Source organism: Gossypium hirsutum, chromosome A10, assembly GCF_007990345.1.
Source record: "Gossypium hirsutum isolate 1008001.06 chromosome A10, Gossypium_hirsutum_v2.1, whole genome shotgun sequence".
NCBI lineage: Eukaryota > Viridiplantae > Streptophyta > Magnoliopsida > Malvales > Malvaceae > Gossypium > Gossypium hirsutum.
Window position 1 is genome coordinate 114,244,218 of NC_053433.1, and position 26,142 is coordinate 114,270,359.

Sequence of the window (26,142 nt, forward strand, 5' to 3'; positions counted from 1 at the left end):
ATCATATTTCAACATCAATATTAGTTTTCTTTTACTTTTATTTTTTTATCTAGAAATATTTTCATTCATGTTTTTAAATTAATTTCAACAAGTAAGGTAACGTACCGATTTAACATTAAGTCGTCGATTTCATCACTATGTTGGGTGAATATCAATAAGCTCATGTTAAAAACGGAACGTCTTTCTCAAAAGAAACAAAAAAAACTTGAAATTTCACGTGTTTTAATTGGATCACGATTAAATGTTATATTGAACTCGCAATTTTGAAATTCAAGACAACGCATGTTTAATGAGATACCAATTTTGGGCATCGCGGGGGTGCTAATACCTTTCCCATGCGTAACCGACTCCCGAACCCTATTTTTTCTCTGGATTTTGATGTAGACCTAAGCTCGGTCTTCTTTTTGTTTAAAAAATAATTTTTTTTAAAAAAAAGAGGATTTATTAGGTGTCCGGTCACACCTAGGAAAAAGGATCGGTGGCGACTCCCTTTTTTAATAAAATCAAAAGTCGGTTTTCAAATTTTCAATAAATCGCCTCAATTAGCGACCGAAAGCAAAATTTTTTACGTTGCTACAATTTTTTTTTCCTGAGTCGGTAGTTAGTTAGTGAAACTATTAAATCTATTTAAGAAAAGACTTAATTCATAAATTGGTATCTAAACTATGCAGTTTTTCTCATTTTGATACTTAAATTTTTTTTTGTAAAAAGTGGTACCTAAACTATTCTTTTGTTACCTATTTTACACAAAAATGTTATTTTTGTTAAAAATTCAGCCAAATAATTTGCCACATTAGTAAAGCTTTTAAAAAATATTTTTTAAATTCTTTTATTTTCTTTTACATTATTTCTTTCTCTTTATTTTTTTCCTTTTCTTCTTCTTTTATAATGTATGACGATGCCAACAATGCTCGAAATTCACCCTCCTGAGGTCAAGCTGCTATCGATTAATTCTACTTTCGAACTTCATTGTCTGGTTGCTCAACCTGATGAGTTTGGAAAAGTTATATTATCAATTAGAACCAGATATTATCAATTAGAACCGGATCAGAATGGCTAGTTGGGATACCGGTCCAAAGATAGGGGTTGAACCGATTGACCCACAAACCAATACATACTAGTTGAACCGAGTTAAAAAATAATAATTGAATCAATTTTCTATTCTTCTAATTTTTTAATAATTTATTTGATTGAACCAAAAAAACTAAACAAATCAAGAATTAGTGGCTTGACGAGTTCAACCATTGGTCTGATTCTAAAGAAAAAACAAATAAAAATAAAAATAAAAACAACATATATAAAAGAGAAAATAATTTTTTTTATCTTTTTTCCACATGTCAATTTTAATTGGTAATCTTTTTTTTTTTAAATAGACTTAGCTATTTAACTAACAATTGAACTAACAAAGGTACCAACTTGGAAAAAAAATAGTTTAGGTATCACTTGTAATAAGAAATAAATGTTTAGGTACCAAAATGAAAAAATGCATAGTTTAGGTATCAATTTATGTGTTCAAATTCTTTTTTAAATAGATTTAAAGGTTTGACTAACGAATGTACCAACTTGGGAGAAGTAGTTTAAGTACCACTTCTGATAAAAAAAATTTAGATACCAAGATGTGAAAAGAGTATAGTTTATGTACCAATTTGTGAGTTAAGTCTATTAAAAAAATTGATTGCAAAAAACTTGGTAAGCCAATAAGCCCTTTCAAGTATGAGTAGTGGTAACACCTGACTAATCCTTTTGAGATTTGTGATTGTCCTCTCTTAACAATGTTTTCTTAATGGTTCGAATATAAATTATTTCTTTTGACTGCAATGTACTTTATCACTGCATCCAATAAATAAATTTTATTAATAAAATGATGCCTATTATAACAATGGTATTACAAAATAAACAACTGATAAGTGCATAAATTTTAATTATTTGTGATATTTTTCCCTTTGAATTTTTTCTTCAAGTGTTTGATTATTTTATTTTCACTTATTTTTTGATTTCGCATGTATTAGGTGAAACAATTTGAAACAGAAAAACTAAAAAAGATTATTTATGATAGGTTTTGTGATTTTGACTCATTTAAAAGATCTCTATGTGGTCCTCCTTCAGTATTTTAATCATATTTTTACCTACAAATTTTTTATTTAAGCCTATAATATATCATTTCGATGGGAACTAAAAGATGATCCCCTATTTCAACTCTCAATGCCTAAAAATGTCAGGAAGATGCCCAAAATAGCCTACAAGTTCTTCACAGACTTTTGGTAAAAACTTTAAAAAATTGCTTTAATTCATTAAGGACAATTTTGTCCTTTCTTCCTTATATTAATTTTACCCTAAATGTAAATAGTTTTAGGATTAGAGTTATACTTACCCACATTCAATATTATTGTATTTTTATGTTTTCTTATCAACATGAGTTGCTAAATCTTTTGCTAAGATTTCAAAGTTTTTATTCTTTAAGTTAGTGAGATCTGATTTGTTTTTATTCTTTCTTTAGTTTTTGGTATTTACAATATATTTTGTTTTAATTATAAATATCTAAGTTAGGTATCATATTCGATAGCTTAAAATATTTGACTTGTCAATTAGAATTTTTAAATCCGTTATTGATTAATTATTCTAACACTTGTGACGAATAGCATGATTGAGTATAAGCTACATATGCAGTTCTTGTTATGTGGGTATATGATCTAGTCTGAATGAGCCTCGCTTGTGCGTTTATGTTGGCTAGAATTGGATCTTTCTAATTTTTAATACTATTAATAAATTAAATACTAGACGCTTCGTTATAGTATTATTTATTAATAAGTTAAATAATTTCAACGAGATTTCTTTTGGTTATTAAGAAACTAAGGAAAGATTAGTTGTTAACTGCAATGTCAACAACTATAAATAGTTTGTTAAAGAATGTTAAATTTTCATTGCATTGATAATCAAACACGTTAATCAAAAGTAAGATATTGTCTTTTACTTTGTTATATTGTTTCCTCTTAAAGTTCTATTTATTATAGATAGAAATTATTAAAATATATTTTATTAATCAAAATTTATATTATTTTAATATAAATCTAATTTTAATATATTTTATACAACTTACACCTAATTTAATTTTTATTCTATCATTTAATATTAATATTAATTTAAGTTTAAGTGTATTTTATTGTTTAATATACTTATGAATAAATAATTTTTTTTATACTTTGTTATATAAACATATTTTAATAAAATATACTTAATGATCGTTTTATACTTTCACTTCATTGTCACCTTCGTGATTGAATTTAAATACATCCCATCATTAATTTTAGTCTCGCTGCTATACTAATTAATTTCATTGTTACTGCTATTTTTAATCTCATCAGGATCAATCTCTAAACTTGTCGAGGAGCCTTAAATGAATATTTCAATGCTTTTCAATACATTTTGTCTTAGTAAAATGAAAAAAAAAAGTGATTTAGATGGGATTTATTTAGGGGAAAACCAGGTATTTGTTTAAGCTAAGTCGAAGACCAAATATCTAACAAAAAAAAAATGGAGCTCCACTCATAAAGAAGACGAAGAAGGAGACAAAAATGATGGAAGATTGTAAAAATTTTAAGCTGAAAATCTTTAAACCAATTGGAATTACCACCTCCTGGTAACATTACTAGGAAGGGTGTTCTTAAGATTGCATATGTGTAATTTAACAATGTTTTTTTTTTAAAGAAGGATGGAGTAATTTAAGAAAACAAGTTTATTAATAATTTTTTTTATTATTTTGACCTTTAGAATATGAAGAGGAATAATAGTTTAAAGTTTCATGTTTTTACTAAATGAAAATCTGATACAGTGTCACATGGCAGCTAGTGACTGGATTACGTGTCAAGTGATATTTAAATTTAATACTATTAAAAAAAATACGAAATTAAAAGTTCAGATACTACATTAAACATTTTAAAAATAAATTTATCACAATAAAATTTATTAAATTTCAGATATAAAATCTACCATTATCTATAAAAAAAAAAAGTTTATAGAGGTACATCTTACCTAACATCAATAAAAATTCATAAAAGACGTGATATTAACGTCAAAGAAAACGAAATTTTTGAACACCTAAACATGAGAATAATTTGCTGTCAGGCCTTGATTGAGCAATAGAGGCAGTGAGTTATGCCATGAATTTGAACACCTAAACATCAGAAGAATTTGCTATGGGATCCTTCTGAATTTAGTTTAATATAGTGCACGAATTTGAATGCAGTTTCATTTACATTTCATTTGTTTTTCTACCTCATCTTTGCTTTCAATTTGGTTGGCAATTAATATATGGTTGCATGTCATGATACTCGATAATAATAGCCATAGGACAATTGATGTTGAACGTTGACAATAACTCTTTATTTTCTCTATTGGTCTGCCACAAAATATCTTTAGAGGTAGCTGAGAGATATTCTAGATCCACATTAGAGATCAATAATATTTTAAATATTAAAAATTATAAACATTAGCCTAGAAAAGAAGTGCTCAAAGTTCTTTTTTTCTATTTTTGCTTTGTTTTGATGCTTAAAGAACTTCTACGTCCCTAACATCCTCTTTGTTCTAGTTGTAGTTTGGACCAAGTCAACTAGTCTTCGTAATTTCTAGATGAGACCAAGTTAATTTGGAGCTGCGAGCTTCGAAACTTGTGGGATCAATATCGCCATTTATCTGAAATTGGAATCAGTCAAGTCTGGCGACTGTATATCTTTAGAGAGGTAGCTAAGAGACTTTAATGAAAGAGGTGAAATGTTGAAAGTGGTGACAATGTTTCCCCCTTTGCTTGACTTTGAGTGCGTCAATTAAACACGACTTTAAAATTCGCAATAAGTCAAGCAGGGGACCATGCAAATGGTAGCCACATGACTTCCAACGTTAGAAAACTTGAACCAATTGACAGGAGATAGAATACGATAATATCAGAGAGAAAAAAACTGCATATATTGCACTCTAGTTCTTGTCGATGAACAAAACACTCTCAAATACAACACAATCTCATCAATTAAGAAAGCAAATGGAAGCATCCAACGTTTTCTTCCTTGTTTACGTTCAAGTTATAGTTCTTCTCTCATGCTTCAACTTGCATTGTTTTAATTTGCTTGGCTTAGTAACAGCAAGCCCTGTAGTTAGAGGAAATGGCACTGATCAACATGCTTTACTCCAATTCAAAACCAAGGTAACTGGTGATCCACTCAAGATTATGGAGTCTTGGAATATTTCTGTTCACTTTTGTCAATGGCATGGTGTTACATGTGGTCGCAAGCATCAGAGAGTCACTAAATTGGACCTGCAATTCCTGAAACTCTCGGGATCTTTATCACCATACATTGGCAATTTGAGCTTTCTCAGGGGGTTAAATCTTGCAGACAATAGCTTCTACAGCCAGATTCCTCAAGAAATTGGTCGTTTAAGAAGGCTGGAAACATTACAACTGACCAATAACTCCATCAGAGGTGAAATTCCTTCTAATTTATCTGCTTGTTCTAAGCTGACACTGGTTGATATGAGAAGTAACCAGCTAGCAGGAGAAATACCGGCTTCGCTAAGTCTCTTATCAAACCTAAAATCCTTGAATTTTGCCAACAACAGTTTGAAAGGGAGTATTCCACCTTTGTTTGGGAACTTGTCATCTTTGGAGGAGCTTTCTTTGGCGATTAATGCATTAAGTGGGACTATACCAGAAGCTCTTGGACAACTGACAAATCTTTCATTTTTCTCGATATACGGAAATGCAATTTCTGGTAATTTTCCTATGTCAATATTCAATCTCTCCAAAATTAGAAGATTTGATATTGGTGCAAACAAGATTCAAGGCACTTTTCATTCTGACTTAGGAATCACTATGCCATCTATTGAGTTCTTTTCTGTAGTGGGGAACCAAATCTCAGGACAAATCCCGATTTCAATGTCCAATGCCTCAAATCTGAACGTACTTTTATTTAATGATAACAGACTAAGTGGAAATGTGCCTTCGTTAGAGAAGTTGGATAAGCTAGTTAATCTTGGACTAGGCAAAAACCATTTTGGGCATGGGAAAGAAGGTGACTTGAAGTTTCTTTGCAGTTTAGTCAATGCTACCAAATTAAAATTTCTATATATAGGCACCAGTAATTTTGGAGGGGAATTACCTGAATGCATTAGCAATTTTTCTACCACCCTTTTACATTTAGTAATTGAACAGAACAAAATAATGGGAAGAATCCCGAATGGGATTGGAAATCTCATTAATTTGGAGGTGCTATCGGTATTAGAAAATCAACTATCAGGTCCCATTCCCTTTGAAATTGGGAGGCTTCAGAATCTGAATATATTTTTTGCTTATACTAATTTTCTCTCTGGGACTATTCCTAATTCTATTGGAAATTTAACAATGTTAATCAAACTTGCTTTAGATGAAAACAATCTTCAAGGAAGCATTCCTATTAGTGTAGGTAATTGCCAAAATTTGCTTTTATTGGACCTTTCTGATAACAATCTTAGTGGATCAATACCCCATGAAGTACTTCGACTCCAATCTTTGTCCATTTGGCTTGACTTATCTTCAAATTATTTGACCGGTGAGCTTCCTGGTGAAGTAGAAAAACTGAAAAATCTAGGCCGATTCTATTGTTCCCAAAATAGGTTATCTGGTTTGCTCCCTAGCAACCTTGGTAGTTGTGTAAGTCTAGAGACGTTGTCCTTGGATGGCAATTTATTTGAAGGGCCCATTCCTTCATCTTGGAGTTCATTGAGAGCTCTTGTGCAATTAGATCTGTCAGATAATAATCTTTCAGGTGGGATTCCAGAATTTTTTGTGACCTTTGGGGCATTAAAATATTTAAATCTCTCTTTCAATGATTTTGATGGAGTGATACCAAGTGAAAGAGTCTTTAAAAATGCCAGTGCTATTTTTGTTGAGGGAAACAATAAGCTTTGTGGAGGCATCCCTGAGTTACACTTATCAAGATGCAACTCAAAAACATCATCAACCACTTCTGTGAAATTAAAAATTTCAATCATTGTTGTGATGTTAGGAGTGGCTTTGGTTTTCACTTGTCTCCTTGTCTTGTGGTTTAGAAAGAAGAAACAGCAGCATCCAAGAAAAATATGTGAAGAAAATTGGCTTTTACAATTATCATACCAAAGCATCCTAAGGGCTACTAACGGATTCTCCACACAAAATTTGGTTGGTGCGGGAAGTTTCGGTTCCGTATACAAAGGAATTCTTGAGGAGAGTGGAGAAGTAATCGCAGTAAAGGTGTTTCATCTTCTGCATAGTGGAGCTTCTAGGAGTTTTTTGGCTGAATGCGAGGCTTTGAAGAACATTCGACATCGGAATCTTGTCAAGGTTTTATCAGCCATTTCAGGTATTGATCATAAAGGCAATGATTTTAAAGCCTTGGCTTATGAGTTCATGGAAAATGGAAGCTTGGAGGACTGGTTGTATCCCTCTACCAGCATGAATGAACCGAAGACGATAAGAAACCTGAACTTTTTCCAAAGAGTTAATGTGGCCATAGATGTTGCTCATGCACTCGAATATTTGCACCATTATTGCGGAACATCAATAATTCATTGTGACCTCAAGCCAAGCAATATTCTACTGGATGAAGAAATGGTTGGCCATATCAGTGACTTCGGCTTAGCAAAAATCCTTTCTGGAGATGAGCTTAACTATTCTGCTAATGAATCGGGCTCCCTTGGATTAAGAGGAACTATCGGCTATGCTCCACCTGGTATGTTCACTTTTTTCATTTCTTTCATTATTTAAAAGAAAAAAAAATCCATCTAAAAGCAGTCTTGTTGTATATTTAGTGGTTTCCACTACAATTATTAATATATGTATTTTGTGACGAATTAATTATAGAATATGGCATGGGAAGCGAGTTGTCAACAAATGGCGATGTGTATAGCTATGGCATCCTCTTGTTAGAGATGTTAACAGGGAAAAGGCCAACGAATGAAAGGTTCAAAGAAGGTTTAAGTCTTCACAACTTTGTCAAAGCAGCTTTGCCCAGTCGAGTGGTTGAGATTATAGATCCCATTCTTCTTCAAGAAAGTGTCAGAGGAGGAACAGTAGCTGACATCACTCTTAATGAAAACAACCTGGGAAATGACGAATATCTTCAATGCTTGAATTCAATATTCAAAATAGGACTCACTTGTTCTGCTGAATCACCGAGTGACCGGATGGACATGAGTGATGTTGTTACCAAGCTTTGTTCTATTAGAGACAAGCTTCTCCGTCCAACTCGATTGCGTCGTGGGATTAAAACTGCATATGATGCTAAACCAACAGGTAATAATGTCTTCTTATCATAGCAAAATACTCGATCATTTCATCACTTAAGGCACATTTCGACTACTTCTCCGATGACATGATGTGCTTTAAGTAAATCCTTGCTTCTTAAGTTGCAGGTATCTAAGGTATTGTATGGATGACTTGAGATGCATAGGTCTGGTAAAGTGCTCGCTATTCTCTTTTGTTCACATTTCCACTTAAAGAAATTAAAGAGAATAGATATGGAGTTTTTCCAGTACTAGATCATCGTTAAATCAGACTTAAGTAACAATGTTGTAATTCTATTCTGGATCTTATTGTATCAATAATGTTATTGAATATGTCAATCAATGGCTATTCATGGGAAGTTTATGCTGTTGAAATTGGCAAGCTTGTTTTATGATCATGGTTACATCCTTGCTCTGTTTTTGCATAACACAAGGCGATCGAAATGGCTCTCGAGGTGTATGATAAGCTGTGTTAATTGTTGAATTTGACTCGGTTGTTGCCGTCTACAGTAATATAGGTGTTTACTAAGTTAACGGTGAGTGATTAAAATGAAATATTATTAAAATTGGATGGCTAAAAGATAAAACTATTTAATGACATTGTTAAATTTGAATTTCTTTTATTTCGATGAACAAAATAAAAATTTACTAAATTTGGTTCACCATGTGATTTACCCTTAATATAATTTGTTGAAATTACCCATCTGAATTTCTTTTTCCTTCTCTATTTGGTTGTATGTGAAATAATTAGAGATTTTGGGTAAAAGTAGAATCAAATACAAGTTTCCTACTCTTATTTAACTTCTTTAAGATAAAATTAAACATTTTCTTAAATAAAATAAGGATAAAATATAAAAGCTAATGCTAGCTAAGTTCCTAATAAAATATCTTTATAAATAATATTTAAATAAAAATAAATAATAAAATAAAATAATCTTAAAATTTAGAAAGTCTGGTATGTCAAAATATTACTTTCATGCCCAAATTTTGTATGTAACTCTTTATTTTCCCTTGTTATCAATATTTTGAATTTAATTTGTACTAACATAAAAATTGAACAATAAACACTAAAATTAAAAGCTTCATCTTCAAAAATTAATTAAAATTAATCATCAAAAATATGTCAGTTAAGCGTAGGGGTGAGCAAAATCTGATTCGATTCAAAAAACTCGATCAAATTTTTAAATTTTGAATTAAATAGTTCGAGTTATTTGAGTTAATCAAGTTATTTGGATCAACTCTAATAAAAAATTAAGTTTTTCAGTTTAACTCGAATATGAATTACACAAATTGAGTTATCCGAAAATTCGAATAAGAAAAGGCAAAACTACGTCATTTTGATAAATGTTTACCTTTTCTAAAGTTAAAAGTTAAAACTATTAAATTAAAAGGTAAAATTACTTTGTTTTGCAAAATGTTTACTCATTAAGTTAAAAGGTAAAACTATTATATTTTTTTTGTAGTTAAATAATTTATACTTCATTTACTAGTTAAATAATCGGTTCATTTAAATGCAACATTGAGTATAAATAATAGGATTCGTTAACTCGACTCGACTTGACTCGAAATTTTTTAACTCGATTCGATACGATTCGAAAAAAAATCAAATTGAGTTCGGTGCTAAAATAGGATTCATCAACTCAACTAATTCAAAATTTTTTAACTCGATTCAACTCGACTCGATCGAATACTCACCCTTAGTAAGCACATTATTAAATTAATTACACGTGTATTTGTTTTTATGTGATTTAAATCTGATTGAGCTTTCATGAATATATCTAAACAATCATTGTCAATATATTGATTAAATTTTGAATTGTGCTCTTTCAATCTATATGCCTTTCTTTTGTTCTTACCAATATGTCTTCCTATTTTTGGAATACCATTTTTTTATTCAAAATTTAAACAACATTTATCAATAGGTGTGTCACATCCCGAAAACTGAGTTAGTAAAAAATAAGTTAGTGAAATCAAGAATAATCATATTTACTTTTTGAATTATGGTTATAAAAATTATGTAAAGTAAAGTGATCTATTTTAGTGGTTAAGTGTGTTGTTTATGTGTGTAAAGTTTTAGGTTTAAATGTTTTCTTTTAAATTTTTGTTATTTTTGTCCCTTGAAAGTCTAGTTTAAATAAAATTTTCATGCAACTAATGATAAAATAAGTCTATTAATTTAGTAGTAAGGTATCAGCTTATTCTTTTGTTTTGAGTGTGAATCATCATTTATGCAAACGGAAATATTTTTGCTTGTTACGCGCTACGCCCATGTGGTAGAGTTTTATGTAATTGAATTTTTCCTATTAACTTTGAATTTTACTAAATTTTGTTACTAATCTTGATTTTTAATTCATTTTACCAATTAATATTTGTTTTGATGATCTGGAAATAAAATTTAACAAAAAAATATTATTTCAAATATTTTATTTTAATAGTTAATAATAAGTTGATTTATAAAATATAAAAAAATTAATTTAGAATTTTATTTAATATTTATCACATAAAATTCTAAATTATTTTTTATATTTTAATATTTTATAAATTAACTTATTATTAACTATTAAAGTACACTATTTGAAATAATAAAATTTTTAAAATATAATATTAAAAGAAAAACTTGAAAAATAAAAAATTAAAATGTTAAATTTACTTTTTATGAATAATTGTTTTTTATTAATTATTGATAATATATCAATTTATTATTTTAAGTATTAAATTATAATAGTAAATTTATCACAACTTAAAAGTACAATGACAAATATCAATCAAATAAAATATATTAATGGTTGGAATCATCTTTGTATATATATATAAAGCATAGTGACAAATTTGTACATTAATTCAAAAGTTTTAACTTATTAAATGCAAATAAAAATAGGACAAATTACAACAATAGTCACTCAATTATTCAAATCTTTATTTTGGTCACCTAACTATTAGTTTCTTAATTTTGTGAAATCAAATATTTTAGTTAAATAGTAACAGAAGTCTAACGTGGGCTTTTTTATTATCTTAATAATAAATTTAGTCTTGCAATATTTATATATTCTATCAATCTGTTCCTAAGTCTTAAAAAAAATCAAGAAATTTATCATTTTAGTTCTAATTCTAAAAATTATAAATATATATTTAAAAATATTTTTATATTTAGTTTTTAAAATTTTAATTTATATTTGCTTTATTATAATTTATATTTACTTTTTCTCATCAGCCAAACATACGAAAAACTTAGAAATTAAAGTTATTTTTTACTCAATCTCTTTTAATTTAGTCCGCTTTTTCTTCTGCTACATTAGTTCACCTCAAATGTCTAATTAAACCCCAAAAAGAAGCTTGAAATTAACAAATTTATAAACTCGGAAAAATGGTTGGGTTGACGACACCAACTTTGATGGCTTTACTCTTTGCTACAGAAAAAAATACCAATTTCAAACTTTAGTGTTATCGTATTTTTATTGTAGGTCAAAGCCATGGCATTTGATATTTCAAACTTCGTCAATTGAATGAAGGAAAGAACAAAAAGGTAGATATTATTGAAAGTCTTTTGGGGCACAAAAATCTTTAAAATATTTTTATACTTTTTTAATTTTTTTTGTCAGAGTTGTGTGATCTGAATCACATCACTTGTTAAAGAAATAAAATACAGTGACAAAATAAGGGGGTTTGTGGGGGTGAAAGGCCAAAGCCCACCACAGATCCCCATTAAGCATAATACTTGACTGGGGTTGTAACCCGACCCCGCGATACAAACCATGCCGCACAAGTAGAATACGTATAGAACTACACTTATTCTACTTAACATTGATTCAAATAAGGTTTTTCAACCTTTAAATAAATGTAGTCGAAACTCCTCTTGAATCATTAGTTTTTCCACGTTAGTGAATTTCTTATCCTCTGTCCATGATTTTTACCCGAAAGGGTTTCCACATAAAATTTGTGTGTTCTTTTTTTTCTTATTTTTCAATCATTCTATTACCATTATCAATGTTTAAAATAACATTTTTAATTTTTTTTATAAATTTATAGGATTAGGACTAAAATGATAAATCTTGGAAACATTGTGGGATAAATTTGTCAAATTTTTTATATTTAAACTCTAATTAGTAAAATGTATAAACATGGGAGGGCTAAATTTTTTATTAAGCTAATAAAACAGAGCTCACGTTAGACTTTTATTAGGCAACTAAGGGAAGAGTAACTAAAATATTTAATTTTAAAAAGTTGAAAGACTGAAACGAAAAAAAATTAATAGTTAGATGATAAAACAGAACAAATTGAATAGTTCGATGACTACTCTTGTAATTTGTTTTCTTTGTTAGCGAGTTGCCCATTTCAGAGTTTCAATCAAAGTTTATTCGGACTCCTTGGTGTAGTTTTTGCCAAATGCTTCAACCATTGACCAATTGAATGCCTTGGCTTAAATTTCCTGTCAACTCTTTTAATAGTGCAAGACTTGGGGAGTTGTTCTTCATAATCATTACTAACAACCCACTCAATGTCTTGTGCTATTCACATGGCACTAACCTTAGATATCTTTCGATCTCATATCTTCTACATCTATTTGCAGAAGATGCATAAATTTCAAAGTCTTCAACAGCTACCCAATCAGTTATCAAAGTCTTTGTTACGGTATACGAGTCAGCCTCCATCATCATCTAATGCCAGGGAGGTCTTTGATTGATTAGTTGATGGAAGAAAAGGGTTTATAATTGATGAACTGCACTGAACTGGACTGATTTTCTTAATCATATAATCAGTTTGTCGGATGATTTGAAACAATCAATCTCCACATTTAGGGAATCCCAAATTCTTTGCCACTGAAATTCCATAGTTGGAAAACTACTTATATATTGCACCCTGGTTCTTGTTGATGAGCCACACAATCAAATACAAATCAACCTTTTCATTTAGCAATTTGTTTCAAGTTGATGGAGCCATCAAAAAAACATTTTCAACCGTCCAGCTCTTTTTTCCTTGTGATTCTTCTCTCATTCTTCAACTTGCAGGGTTTTAGCTTGGTTAGTTTAACAACAACAAGCCCTGCAGTTAGAGGGAATGACTCTGATCAACAAGCTGTACTCCAGTTCAAAGCCAAGATAACTGGTGATCAACTCAACATTATGGAGTCTTGGAATAGCTCTATTCACTTCTGTCAGTGGATCGGTGTTACATGCGGTCGCAAGCATCGAAGAGTCACCAAGCTGAAACTTCGAATCCTCAAACTCTCTAGATCATTGTCACCCTATATTGGAAATTTGAGCTTCCTCAGGGAGTTGGATCTTGTGGGCAACAGCTTCTACAACCAAATTCCTCAAGAGATCGGTGGTTTAAGAAGACTAGAAGCATTAAACCTGGCGAATAACTCCATCAGTGGTGAAATTCCTTCCAATTTATCTGCTTGTTCTAAACTTATATTAGTTGATATGTCGGACAACCAGCTAACGGGAGAAATACCTGCTTTGCTGGGTCTCTTGTCAAACCTAAAAGTATTGGGTTTTTTCAACAATACAAATAGAACAAAATGAGGATGAATGAAAGACATTAATGATATATAAAATCATTGTTTCTAATGCATATGTAGAAATCAAGCCATGGTGTGCACCAAGGATCCCGCTCTCGTAATAGCACCAGGCCTTGATCAAAATAATAATACTGCGTTTGAAAAGATGATCTTTTCCAATTAGCTGGTCAACCTGAAAAACAAACAGCTCAAAAGAAGTCATGTGTCAATTAAACTTGCCACCCTTGATATTGCTATAGGAATTAATGCATGGAGAGTGATGGAGATGGGATTGGGGATTCCTCAAGGCTGCAGCAGTAAATTTAAGCAACAGTGTGGGAAAAGGTGAAATGAGAGATTTTAGACTAAATCCAAAGCATTAATTTCTATTAAATGAAAACAAACAAACAAATATAATTGTTAAAGAAACATTAATTTCTCTTAAATCCGGTAATATTCGAACTATTCCATTATTCAGTGCATTCAAAGTTTCAGAATAGAGAGATGAATACAGTTAGCAGTAGGAAGCAAATACAGACAATTACCATATTTTCAATCGTCGTAGCTATAAACTTAGTTACTGAATTCATAAATCGTGCCTGCCATTTGCAGCCCAAATACACACACACACATATATATATATATATATATTTAAAAAAAGCAGCACTTTATAGTGTTGGTTGCAACCAAAGAAATTCAAACATACCATCAAAACCCTCCAAGATGCAAGGGTTGCCAGAATCTTCAGTGGCCTTCAAAATTTCTGCTCGAGCTGCCAGTAAGCCATAGTGCAAATAACTGTACACAAGAAAGCCATAAGTATACAACTAAAATATAAAGATTATACAAATGACTGAATAGAGACCTGTCTGATAAGACTGCTTAAGGAATCACAAGCCATTAAGATTTCTCTTTATATTCAATTTCAAATCATTAACAGAATCCTATTTTGTTAAAATGGAGAGTACCTGTGTACATAGAGGTAATATTTTGATCCCTTGAGATACATTTCATTTACATAATTGTCCTGTCCAGCTGGTAAACTTGGAGCTCTTGAAGCAGCATTCTTGGAGATGGCATACGCCATTTGAACAGATCCACCACCAAGATCAACTATGCCAACTGTGTCTTGATATGTCCTTCCCAAATTCCCTAGTAGGTAATTTATTGTCACCTATAAAAGAAGATGGAGGTTAAGAAAGTCCAAATTAGGTCCATTGGCTCCATCAGTAGGAAAAATTACAACGGAACCTAGCCCTAACAGCACGTAAATACTTTATTCTAGTTTCCCTAAGTTACCCCAGAGAAACCCCTCAGATTTCTCCAATTGGCTCCGGCACCACCATGAAAGCATCTCAAGCAAGACTGATCATGTTGACCAGTTATAAGATTAAAATATCAAGCAGTCCTTGTACTTAGTCAAAAGTACAATTTAATCCACTATATTACAGAATTGAGTCCTTCAATCTTTTCCATGTTTGACATTGGAGAAATAAGTAAAATTGATAGCAATGTTAACGGGAAACCATCTAAAAGCTAGCATAGACCCCCGAAATCTGACAAAAATATTGATCTCTAGATGGAACTGAAGTAGCAACATTTTTTCAATTAAGAACATACATATTGTCGGATTTCAACTCATGTACAACTCATGTACCATGTAAGATTTGAGAAGAAAAGTCCACATCAGCATTTAAATAATTTTACATCAATATTGTTATCAATTTTACTTGTTTGCGCCTATATCAAATGTTTAAAGATTAAATTACTCGGTTCTATAATACAAGGATTAAATTGCATTTTAGCTATAATATAGGGACGCCAAGATACTCTAACCCCAGTTACAGTATGCAAAGTAAAAGCAAAGTATAAAAGTACAAGAAAATTCAGCATATCATACCCACTCATAAGAACCTTCTTGAGAGCCGTCCAGAATTTTGACCCCATTTGCCTCGGATTTAAGGGTGCTTCTACTTTTCAAAAGTTCCCTAACCTAAATACATATTTAAATTGCACTAGCTTGAGGAAATGGTAAAGTAAATGCTGTGGCCATAACAAACATGTATCCGAAAATAAAATTACCGATTGCAAATTTTATCAAATGCCTCGCCTCCTAATGCCCTCAGACCAGCAGTTGCCTACACAGATAGCCCCATTGTTCAGCAAATTAAAAGGCTTAGAATGCATAACGCATGAACGTAATACCTACCCCAACTCTCACAGCAGTCTTTGATCGTAAATCTAGCGGAACAACACTTTCTGCCTTGTCAAGAAGAGAAGTTAATGAATTTGCAGCAGCCTGTGGATCTTTTGCATAGTAGCTCAAACCTGGTTTAAGCTGCAGCAAAACAACCCACATAAAACTAACTAATACTTGGACAAAAACCTCCATAAAATTGAAGAAAATGGTCCACAGCACACAAGTAAAATGGTACCTTGAAAAGAGATCAAAGAATTGATGTTTTGAACTCTTTTTTTTTTTGTTCAATTCAAGTAAAATCCTTTTCTAGAGGATACAAGTTAAAATCCTACCTTACAATATTTGAGTCAAACTATGTCACAATTCACAAATATCAAATAAAGGTCACAATATTCTCAACCCCTTTCAACTTATGTTTAGAGGAAAGAAAAACAAAAACAATAATCATACAAATAAAGATTACTAGTTGTCAGTTACTTTTGTTAGAAGTAGCTTTCTAGTGTCTATTCGTCTGGAATGTTTTTTTATTGAATATTTTATGAATTATGTTAAAAATTACTATTTAAATACACTTTTTTACGAATTATTTATTTTTTCAACAAGTTTGACAATTAAGGTTCCATTTCCTTGATACTTTTGCTTCTTAAAATCTCACTATAAAGTAAACCTAAAAAAAGTTACGATTGATTAAAAATGAACAAAAAAAATTCAAAATGTAACACTAAAAGTAACATCATGCAATTTGTTATCTATCAATGTATATTTAATAATACTTCAAAAACATTGTTTCTCTTGTTAATCTAGCGTACAGCAGACCAACTAGTTACCATTAGCAAGTTTTAAAATTACGATCAAAGCAGGCGAGTATCAGACTAACATTTCAAAGGAAAATAATTTAGAAAAAGAAAGAAGGAAATTGTAAAGAAAAGAATGAGTTTATATAAGGAAAAATATGGTTATTAGAATCCTATGATTGTTGGAATTGTGACCATTCGATGATTTGTTACCGTTTACTTGAAAACGCGTCTTATAGGGCGCGTTTTTACTCTGACATGAATAGATAAATTTCAAAATTTTCGGCATATATCAACAAATTAGCCTAATTAAATGGGTAAAGAAATTCTGCAGCTAACAGAAAAAAAAAAAAGGTCGACAAATGTACGTACCTCTTACAAAACAAACACAAAATTTCACCTCTGTTAACTTCCTCCTCACTTCTTATTGTGTTTGCGTGAATCGATATGACAATTGAAAGCTCTCACTCTTTCTAATTTACACAACAATTCCTGTAATATTATAAAATCATTAAAAAAAGTTGATAAAGAAAACTGATAACAACGGAATAAAAATCCCAGAAAGTGTGAGGACGAAGAAGAGAAAATTTTGAAAAAAGAAAGGATATTTGGGAAGGAAGAAAACCGAGAAGCAAAATCCCGAGAAACAAACAGAAAACAGTGAGATTCAAATATTAATTTATATATAAAATAAACATAAAAAATAAAGAAAATACACTAACTCACCTATCAGCTCTCCAATGAAACAAAGATGAACAAACCAAAGAACGCCATCGAAAGTTAACATTATATAACCCCCCCAAAAAAAAGAGTTTAAAATCAATACAAATACAGAAACCTTTATTTATAGTAGCATTACATTGAACAACTTCAAACTTCTTTTTCTGTGATAAAAAAAACGTATATATAAAACAATAAATGGAAACACAATAAAAAGGAAAGCATTACTAAGATTTCCGACTTACCTTAAACGGAAATTCATTAGCCATTGTTGATCTTTATCCACTGCTACATTCGCCATCACTCGAAGAAAAAAAACACAAAGCCCCTAACTTTAGGCTTTTCTTCGTTTCCCGCTCTTTGAAACAAAGAGATGAAAAGAAGACAGGAAAAAACACTGACTCAGGTACGAATAGTGGCAAATTTGAAAACTCTTTCCATGTTTGATGCTCTCCCGCAGAGATATTTTAGGGTTTGGGTTTTTCATTTTTTTTAAATTGAAAAAACAATTATATTTTGTTTGCTATCCCCGGGTCTAGCCCATATTTCAAGAATATAAATACTCTTCTACAGTCCAATAGTGTCCAACCTATTTGGGCCTATATTCGGTTGCAATTTAAGTTTGATCCAATTATACATTAACATTGATTTAATGTGTAATTGTATACATGAATTTTAATTTGGTGCAATTTAAGTTTAATTCGTTGCCTTCTATTCAACCAATTATGGTAAGTTGTTGATACGGCAACGTAAAAAATTGACATTTGGCATGCATTTTTCATATCCTAAAACATAAAATGAAAATTACACAATACAACTATTATTAATTTCTTGATATTTTTTTCGTATTATTACCGATTTAACTAATTAATTTTGGAAAAAATAATTTTTAATGTGAATTAAAAATACATATTAATTCCTAACTTGAATAAATTTTAGCAAGAGTTTATTTTTAACTTGAATTAAAATTAGTCGGATTGAATTAATTTTCACAAGAACTAATATGGAAACACAACAAATATGTTCTTAAATTTAATTATGTTATTCATTTTATAGAAGGGAAAATATCAAATTTGGCAAGAATTAATTATTGAATAACCTATGTTATTAAATATTGCCAAATTTTTAATGTTAATTAATTTTTTATTTACATTAAGAATTAATTTTGACATGTTTTATACTGATAATTTGATTTTATTTTATTTTTTGTAAATTATAAGAAGGACAAAATCCTAACAACTAACAATTTGATTTAACTGGTGTTTTTAACCTTGCTTCACCAGGGACCATGTTTTTAGTAACAATGTCAACATTAAAAAATGCTAATACAATTACATATAAAATTTTAATAAATATAAATTAAAAATTTAAATACAATTACATATATAGGATATTAAATATTAAATTAAAAATAATATGAATATATATATTAAATTGGGTTTAGGTTAAGCCTTTTATTAATATGGGCATACTTAGATAAAATTTTAGGCTCATATATTGAATGAAGTGAGACTTGAATAAAAATAAAATATATTAATATCATGCTTAAAGCACAATCATGTTTAAGTTAAACAATCATATTTTTTTATTAATATATATTCAATGACTTTAAAAATTAGGGATTTTAGTGTCGGGCATGAGAAAAAGAAAACATTTCAAAAAGAAAACGACCCCGTTTAAGTTAAATTTCCAATTAAATTTATAAATAGTTAACGTAAATTTACTTAAACCTAATGATATTGTTTTAATTTTTTTATAAATATATTCATGTTATTTTCATTTGATATTTTTTAATTTTTTAAATATAAACAAGTTAAATATTTTTAATTATTATTATTTTTCTAAACTCTAAACCCTTAACCCTTAACCCCAAACCCTTACACCTTAAACTCCAACCCTAACCCCTAAACCCTAAATTATAATCCCTAAACCCATAATTCATCATAAACCTTCAAATACTAGTTAACTCCTAAACCTTAAACCCTAAACCATATATCTTGAACCATAGTTAACTCAAAAATCTTAAACCCTAAACTATATATCTTAAACCATAAACCATAAACTATAATGATAATTAATTCGATATTTTAAATTCAATACTATCTCTTTTACGATTATATAAGAAAATATTTAATATATTGTATAACCATAAATTTTAATAATTATTGTTTTAGGGGTTATAGATTAGTGTTTATGATTTTTTTGGGTTTAGGGGTTATATGACTTTTAGCGGCGTTTTGCCAAAAGCGCCGCTAATTCTCTGTTTTTCGCGGCGTTTTTTACTAAAACGCCGCTATTGCTCTGTTTTTAGTGGCGTTTTTGGTAAAACGCCGCTATTGCTATGTGTTTTACAATTTGTGCAGAAACGCCGCTAAAGCCCTATTTTCCTGTAGTGACAATTTCAGATCCATGAATGTGATGGGTTCACACTAACTCAATGCCCAACAACAATGTCAAAGGCTAAGCAAATCAAAGCAGGACTTGATCAAAGACAAGATTCGAGGACGGATCTTTTTGAAGAAAGGGAGAATGATACATGCATGAAGGGGGTGAAATTTATTAGATTAAAACTACTTCTTGTTTAGATAAAAATTAGAGTTCTAGTATACTTAGGAGTTTTATTTAGATTTATTTAGCTAGCCTATATATAGGCATTTGTATTGTACATAAAATAGACAATTCATTATTATTCTGTTTCTCTTTTTGAGTTAATAAATTCTCTCTGGATTTTTCTTTTTAAGAATTTCTCTTGAGTTCCTTTTAGAAGAGTTTTAACAATCTTTTTAGATTGTGGGGATCATCTTCAAACTTTTTCTTGCCAAGGTTTATATCTTGGAGGGGAAATTAGAGCCGCTTGAAGGGGTTGTGGATTCTTCGTGTTTCTAAGGCTTCTTAGAACTTCTACACGCCACGTTCTATCTTTCCATTTATCTTCTTTATTTGCTTCTTTAATCTTTGATTTATCATTTTATTTTAGTTATTTATTTTAATTGTTTTATCTAACTTGGATTCAATTTTGTTTCAAGTTGTATCAAAATCCAAGTTTCTTTTCGAAACTCTAGAGCCCTAAGTTAAATCCGCGACTTTGACAAACTTTACGATCCGCTTCCGTATTTATCCATCTCATCCTTTATCAACCACGCCCAATCGCCCATCCAAACTCACGCCCTATAGAAAAAGTAACATGGACCATAAAAGTAACACCAAGTGCATGCTTCTAACTAAAGCAGCCCCATCAGAGTAGTGGCTGCATGACTTTCAGACTTGAACCAATTCACATAGGAGAATATCATACTTCCTAAGCTACTTATATATTGCACTCTAATTCTTGTTGACGAACCGAGCACTCAAACACGAATCATTTTCATCAATTGGGAAACTGTTTCATGTTGATGGAGCTACCCAAAAAGTATTTTGAAATGAAAGACCAAAAGTGTAAAGCATATTTCATTGTGAATGGGTGTTCCTAATTGAAACAATAATTGTGAATGGGTGTTCCTACTGAAACTATCCAGAGTTTACTTTGAAGTCACCCATTATCATTTTATTATATACGAAATCAATGTTTAATAAAGTAAACAACATATATGAGATACGTTACGGAGCGGAGGGCCATGCAAATGGTACCCACATCACTTTTATAAGTCTGAACCAGTTGACGCATACTTTTAGGTAAAAATCATACTTTTTTTTATTCTACGAGTAGAAAATATATTGACCATAAAGACCAACCCCAAGTAGAGGCCCATGACAGTGATAGAATACGATAATATCATTATTCTAAAACTATATATTGCACTCTGCTTCTTCATGATGAGCCACCCACTCTCATTTACAAATCAATCTTCTTCACTGTTTCTAAATAGTTAAAACATGCTTTAAGGGTGTAATGCAAAGTTCATGAGTAAGAAGCTTTAGCTTCACTCACATCGAGTTGAATTAGAATTAATTTCTAAAATTCAAGCTCAATTCAGCATAAAAATTGAACCATAATAAATTAGACTTATTTCAAGTTCTTAAGCTACTAAGCTTTAAGACACAAAAAATCGATTCACTCAATTTGTTTGAGTTTAAGTTTGATTTAATAATAATTACGTAGAATCTGTATTTTTTTAATTAAAATTTGAATAGTTTGTAAGCACAAATATCTCATTTACACCCTAAACATACTCCTATTAAACATAAATTAGTTTCTAACAATCACCCAAAACACACATTCATGCAATCAAATATCATATGTTACTAACTTTTCTACAAAATTAGAGTATCATATGTTTTAAAGATGATGATTGGAATTGGATTTCGACAAAGCAACGAAGATGAAAGATCATAGTAAATTCAATGATGTGAGACCGAGCTTGGTAATTCACCAGCAGGCTTTTAGGGGGAAATTGTAAAGCTTTATAAGAAAACCTGAGGATTAATTTTATTAATTAATTAGTTGAAATCTGATCTCCTTGGTTTACCCTTCTTCCAATTTTCGCATTATTTTATAGATGAGAAATTAGAAAAAATAATAATTCTAAAAATAAGGTTTAAAAGGAGATGTATATCTTTTAGGGTGTGTTTGGATGAGAAATTTATAAGAAGAATTTCATTTGCATTAAGGTTTTCAAAATTTTAGCATTGAATTTACTTGTTTTGGTAAATATATCAAAATATTTAGATAATTTGAAGAGTGAATTTTAATAGCTTAAATTTGTTTTTCAAATTATTATTAATTGTATTTGATTTAATACTTATTGCTCAAAAAATTATTTTGAATATGTATACTATGCATATATTAAACGTATTCTATTACATTTAGTAAATATAATTCTAGAATTATATTTTCCATATCTCCGTGATTTTCATATCTTTTGCGTTTGCCCTTTTGCAGCTCTTGATTTCACTATTTCTAAAAAATTAAAACATGTTTAAAGGTGTAATGCAAAGTTCAAGACATAAGAAGCTGAAGCCTGGCTCAAAATCCGGCTCGAGCTAAATTGGAATTAATTTCTAAAATTCAAGCTTGATTTAACGTAATGATTGAACCATAATAAACTCGTTTTATTAGAATAGTTTTAAATTTTTAAACTACTAAAATATTAAGTCACAAAAAATCGAGTCACTCGATAACTCAAGTTGCTCAAGTTTAAGATGGACTTAACAATATTTGTGTCAAATGTGTTTTTTTTAACTCAAACCCGGATAGTTTACAAGCACAAATATCTCATTTACATCTAAACATACTCATTCCGAACATAAATTTTTATCTAACAATCACCCTAAACAAACATACAAAATATAATATTACCAACTTTTCTACAAAATTAGAGCACCATAGGTTTGATGCCCAGTCCAGAGGAACAGAATTTTATAAGCTTAATGCTTTACTCATTGCTCCAGAAATGGCATTTGTAAACACTCAATTTTGCCCGGCTCATTTCAGTATTTAAATAATAAACCCCCAAAAAATAAAAATAAAACAAAGTCCAAGTCCAGTACAAAATTACAAACATATAATTTGGCCCAATCGGAATGGTCCATTACTTGAAAAGATTTAAGGTTCATCTATAAGCTTGAATCATATGGAAATATAATCTTTAAGGATATGCAATCTTAGATATGGTATGCAATCTTGAAGATATGATCTTGTAATCTTGGAGATTTAATTTGTAGATATCTTTTAATCTTAACCGTTGATGTAATTGATCTGTACCGTTGGATTTGGAGAGGCTTAACTATAAATAGAGGCCTCTCCCTTCATTGTAAATCACTTGAGTTTTGGGAAGCAATAAGAATTCTTAAGAGCATTCACTCAAATTTCTCTCCCTCTTGCGTTCTTATTTTCTACGGTTTGTTCTTATTTATTCTTTGTTCATTTTCGTTTTCAACCTTTTTTGTTTTGATTTAATCCCTATTTCCTTGATTTTTAATTCTCTTTTATATTTTATTTTTTTAATAATTTTAGTATTATATCAAACTATTTTTTTATTAAATTCTATATTATTCATTGTTTTAAAAAATATATTTCATTTAATTGAAAAAGTTTTTCTTAAATAAGGCAATGTTTGGTGTTTAGAAATTCGGGAAATAGTGCCCTAACATGCTGGGTTGCGATTTTTCGTTTGACTAAATAACCAAATATCATTTTAATAAATTTTCAAAATCATGAGATAATTTTAGTTACAAGGATTTAAAACATCGTGTCCTAACATGCTGGATGTAATGTTTGTATACTTTCGGAACAAAAGAATCTCAAGTTTCAACTTTAAATTGTTCAAGTTTTAAAATCTTTTCAAATTTTGACATTAGGACAATAAATAATCAATTCGGTACCAATTTTGAGCGTTACGAGGGTGCTAATCCTTCCTTGTGCCACTACGTCAAAAATGCCCTAATACGACAGTTATGGGGCAACACTTTCCTAAGTGTTGGGATAGACTGGCCAAAATACGCTTTAGCCAACTCTTTCATAAGTGTTGGGATATGCAAGCCTAAAGCAACGCTTTAATAAGAGTTGGCAAAAGTATAGTCCTAAGATGACACTTTTGGGGCAAGTGTAGGGATAGACTGGGATTTAGCCAACTCTTTGTATAAGGGTTGGGAGATGTATGCCTAAAGCAATGCTTAAATAAGAGTTGCCTTTTATGTAGTCCTAAGACGACACTTTTGTGGTGACATTTTCCTAAGGGTTGGTATATGTATGCCTAAGGCAACGCTTGAATAAGAGTTGGCTTTTGTGTTGTCCTAAGACGACACTTTTGTGGCGACACTTTCCTAAGTGTTGGTATAAACTATGCTTTGGTCAACTCTTTGTATAAGGGTTGGGATATGTATGCCTAAAGCAACGCTTGAATAAGAATTGGCTTTTGTCTAGTCCTAAGACGACACTTTTGTGGCGACACTTTTCTAAGTGTTGGGATAGACTACGCTTTGGCCAACTCTTTGTATAAGGGTTGGGATATGTATGCCTAAGACAACGCTTGAATAAGAGTTAGCTTTTATCTAGTCCTAAGACGACAGTTTTGGGGCGACACTTTCCTAAGTGTTGGGATACACTTGTCAGCATATGCTGTGGCCAATTCTTTATATAAAGATGTAATGTCCCAAATTTCCTTAATTCCGAATTTTTTTGAATGTGTAGCACCAAAAATTTGGGTTTAAAATATGAATATTCTTAAAATTTTACATCATCAGTTTGTGAATAATTATATATATTTATATTAAAAATAACTAAATAGCTTCGAGTGTGAATAAGGTTTTTAATAAAAATGCCGCAAAAAATCAATTTAGTTTAGGGTTTAAGGTTTAGTGCTTAAAGATTATGGTTTAGGGATTATAGGTTATATAGTTTAAGGTTTTAGGGTTTTGTATTTATGAGTTTGGGGTTTATGATTTTAGGGTTTTATAATTATGGATTTGGGGTTTTGTGATTATGGGTTTGTGATTAATCTTAGATTTTTTTAATATGAACTGTATTGAGATATAAGTTTAACTTTAAGGTTTCAGTGTTAGCTTCTATAGTTATGATTACGGTTTAAGGTTTTATGGTTTGTGGTTTAGGAGTTTAAGGTCTATTATTTTAAGGTTTAAGATTTTATGGTCTTGAGGTTTAGGGTTTGTGGTTTAAGGCTTATGGTTTTAGGGTTTTGATAAAAATGTCATAGAAAATCATTTTATTTTAAATTAAACGGCGCCGTTTTGCTCCTGGTATTCTCACCCATCATCCAAGTGTCCATCATGTATTCTTTTCGACACGTAGACAAAATTTGAAAGTAAAAACGTAAAAAAATATATGTTAAAAATGAAAAAAACTAAAAATACTATTATTTAAAATAATTTTAAAGTTTTTTTGGTATATGACTGATTGTTTTTTAATTTATATATTAAATAATTTCTTATATAATTGTAAAAGAGATAATATTAATTTTAATATATTAAAATTATCATTAAAGTTTAAATTATTTAAGAGATAATAGATAAACTTTATATATATTAAAATTAAAAAAATTACTAACTCATGTATCTCTAGAGAAACAAAATTAATTAAGAATGTATGCATACTTTACCCGGATAAAGTATGTATTAGCAGATTCACTAATTATGCATACTTTACCCGGATAAAATATGTATTAGCAGATTCACTAATAATGCATACTTTACTCGGATAAAGTATGTATTAGCAGATTCACTAATAATGCATACTTTACTCGAATAAAGTATGTCTTAGCAGATTCACTAATAATGCATATTTTACCCGGATAAAGTATGTATTAGCAGATTCACTAATAATGCATACTTTACCCGGGTAAAGTATGCATTATTTATTTGATTTCCATCATGTATCTCCATCAAAATAATTAAACCTTTCAAATATGGAAACAATTAAGAAGAAAATTGGATTGACAAAAATCATTTTATTTTAATAAAAATGGCGCTATTTTAAAATTTTTCCCCTAAAAATTTCCCCCCAAACCTGAAATCCCTTCTTTTTTCCAAAGTCAATTCCCCTCACCCCCCGAAATCCCACCGCGGTTTTCTTCCCTTTTCCCATTCTCTATTTTACTTAACCTTGCTTTTATCTTGTTTCTTAAAAGGTTGGCGTCCCACTTCCCACTAACGCGCAGGAAATCAGCTTTTTGCTTTGAATTTTAAAC

The 26,142-nt window shown here is 30.2% G+C and overlaps 3 protein-coding genes across 5 annotated transcripts; 2 read left to right on the top strand and 1 right to left on the bottom strand.

Moving 5' to 3' along the window:
• Positions 1–4,838: 4,838 nt before the first annotated feature.
• Positions 4,839–8,678, top strand: LOC121207775 (probable LRR receptor-like serine/threonine-protein kinase At3g47570). Of its 3 annotated transcripts, none has more exons than XM_041078152.1 (3): positions 4,839–7,733; positions 7,865–8,296; positions 8,410–8,678. In XM_041078152.1, exons 1-3 carry the CDS (start codon positions 4,982–4,984, stop codon positions 8,421–8,423), a joined length of 3,198 nt encoding a protein of 1,065 aa, XP_040934086.1. In that variant the 5' UTR covers positions 4,839–4,981; the 3' UTR covers positions 8,424–8,678. The 3 variants fall into 3 exon arrangements, with proteins under 3 accessions (XP_040934086.1, XP_040934087.1, XP_040934085.1); XM_041078153.1 differs by having other exon boundaries at positions 4,843–7,733; positions 8,416–8,678; XM_041078151.1 differs by having other exon boundaries at positions 4,843–7,733; positions 7,865–8,678.
• Positions 8,679–12,856: 4,178 nt separating this feature from the next.
• LOC107944175 (LRR receptor-like serine/threonine-protein kinase EFR) lies at positions 12,857–13,924 on the top strand. Its single transcript, XM_016878005.2, has 3 exons — positions 12,857–12,955; positions 13,293–13,772; positions 13,868–13,924. Exons 1-3 carry the CDS (start codon positions 12,857–12,859, stop codon positions 13,922–13,924), a joined length of 636 nt encoding a protein of 211 aa, XP_016733494.2.
• On the bottom strand, positions 13,105–17,769 carry LOC107944174 (apyrase 2). The gene is made up of 7 exons (XM_041078619.1): positions 17,746–17,769; positions 15,996–16,124; positions 15,869–15,924; positions 15,687–15,774; positions 14,755–14,960; positions 14,493–14,584; positions 13,105–13,979 (listed from the first exon to the last, which is right to left on the bottom strand). Exons 1-7 carry the CDS (start codon positions 17,767–17,769, stop codon positions 13,975–13,977), a joined length of 600 nt encoding a protein of 199 aa, XP_040934553.1. The 3' UTR covers positions 13,105–13,974.
• Between the last annotated feature and the right edge of the window lie 8,373 nt (positions 17,770–26,142).

Excerpts from the sequence above, each read along its gene's own strand:
- LOC107944175 (XM_016878005.2), top strand. The coding sequence starts at position 12,857 with ATGCATAAATTTCAAAGTCTTCAACAGCTACCCAATCAGTTATCAAAG. Across the intron at positions 12,956-13,292 it reads CATCATCTAATGCCAGGGAG|GGTTTTAGCTTGGTTAGTTT; the intron begins GTCTTTGATTGA and ends TTCAACTTGCAG. Across the intron at positions 13,773-13,867 it reads GTCTCTTGTCAAACCTAAAA|AAATCAAGCCATGGTGTGCA; the intron begins GTATTGGGTTTT and ends ATGCATATGTAG.
- LOC107944174 (XM_041078619.1), bottom strand. The coding sequence starts at position 17,769 with ATGGCTAATGAATTTCCGTTTAAG. Across the intron at positions 15,775-15,868 it reads TTTGATAAAATTTGCAATCG|GGAACTTTTGAAAAGTAGAA; the intron begins GTAATTTTATTT and ends TATTTAGGTTAG. Across the intron at positions 14,585-14,754 it reads TATTACCTCTATGTACACAG|TTATTTGCACTATGGCTTAC; the intron begins GTACTCTCCATT and ends TCTTGTGTACAG.
- LOC121207775 (XM_041078151.1), top strand. The coding sequence starts at position 4,982 with ATGAACAAAACACTCTCAAATACAACACAATCTCATCAATTAAGAAAG. Across the intron at positions 7,734-7,864 it reads TATCGGCTATGCTCCACCTG|AATATGGCATGGGAAGCGAG; the intron begins GTATGTTCACTT and ends AATTAATTATAG.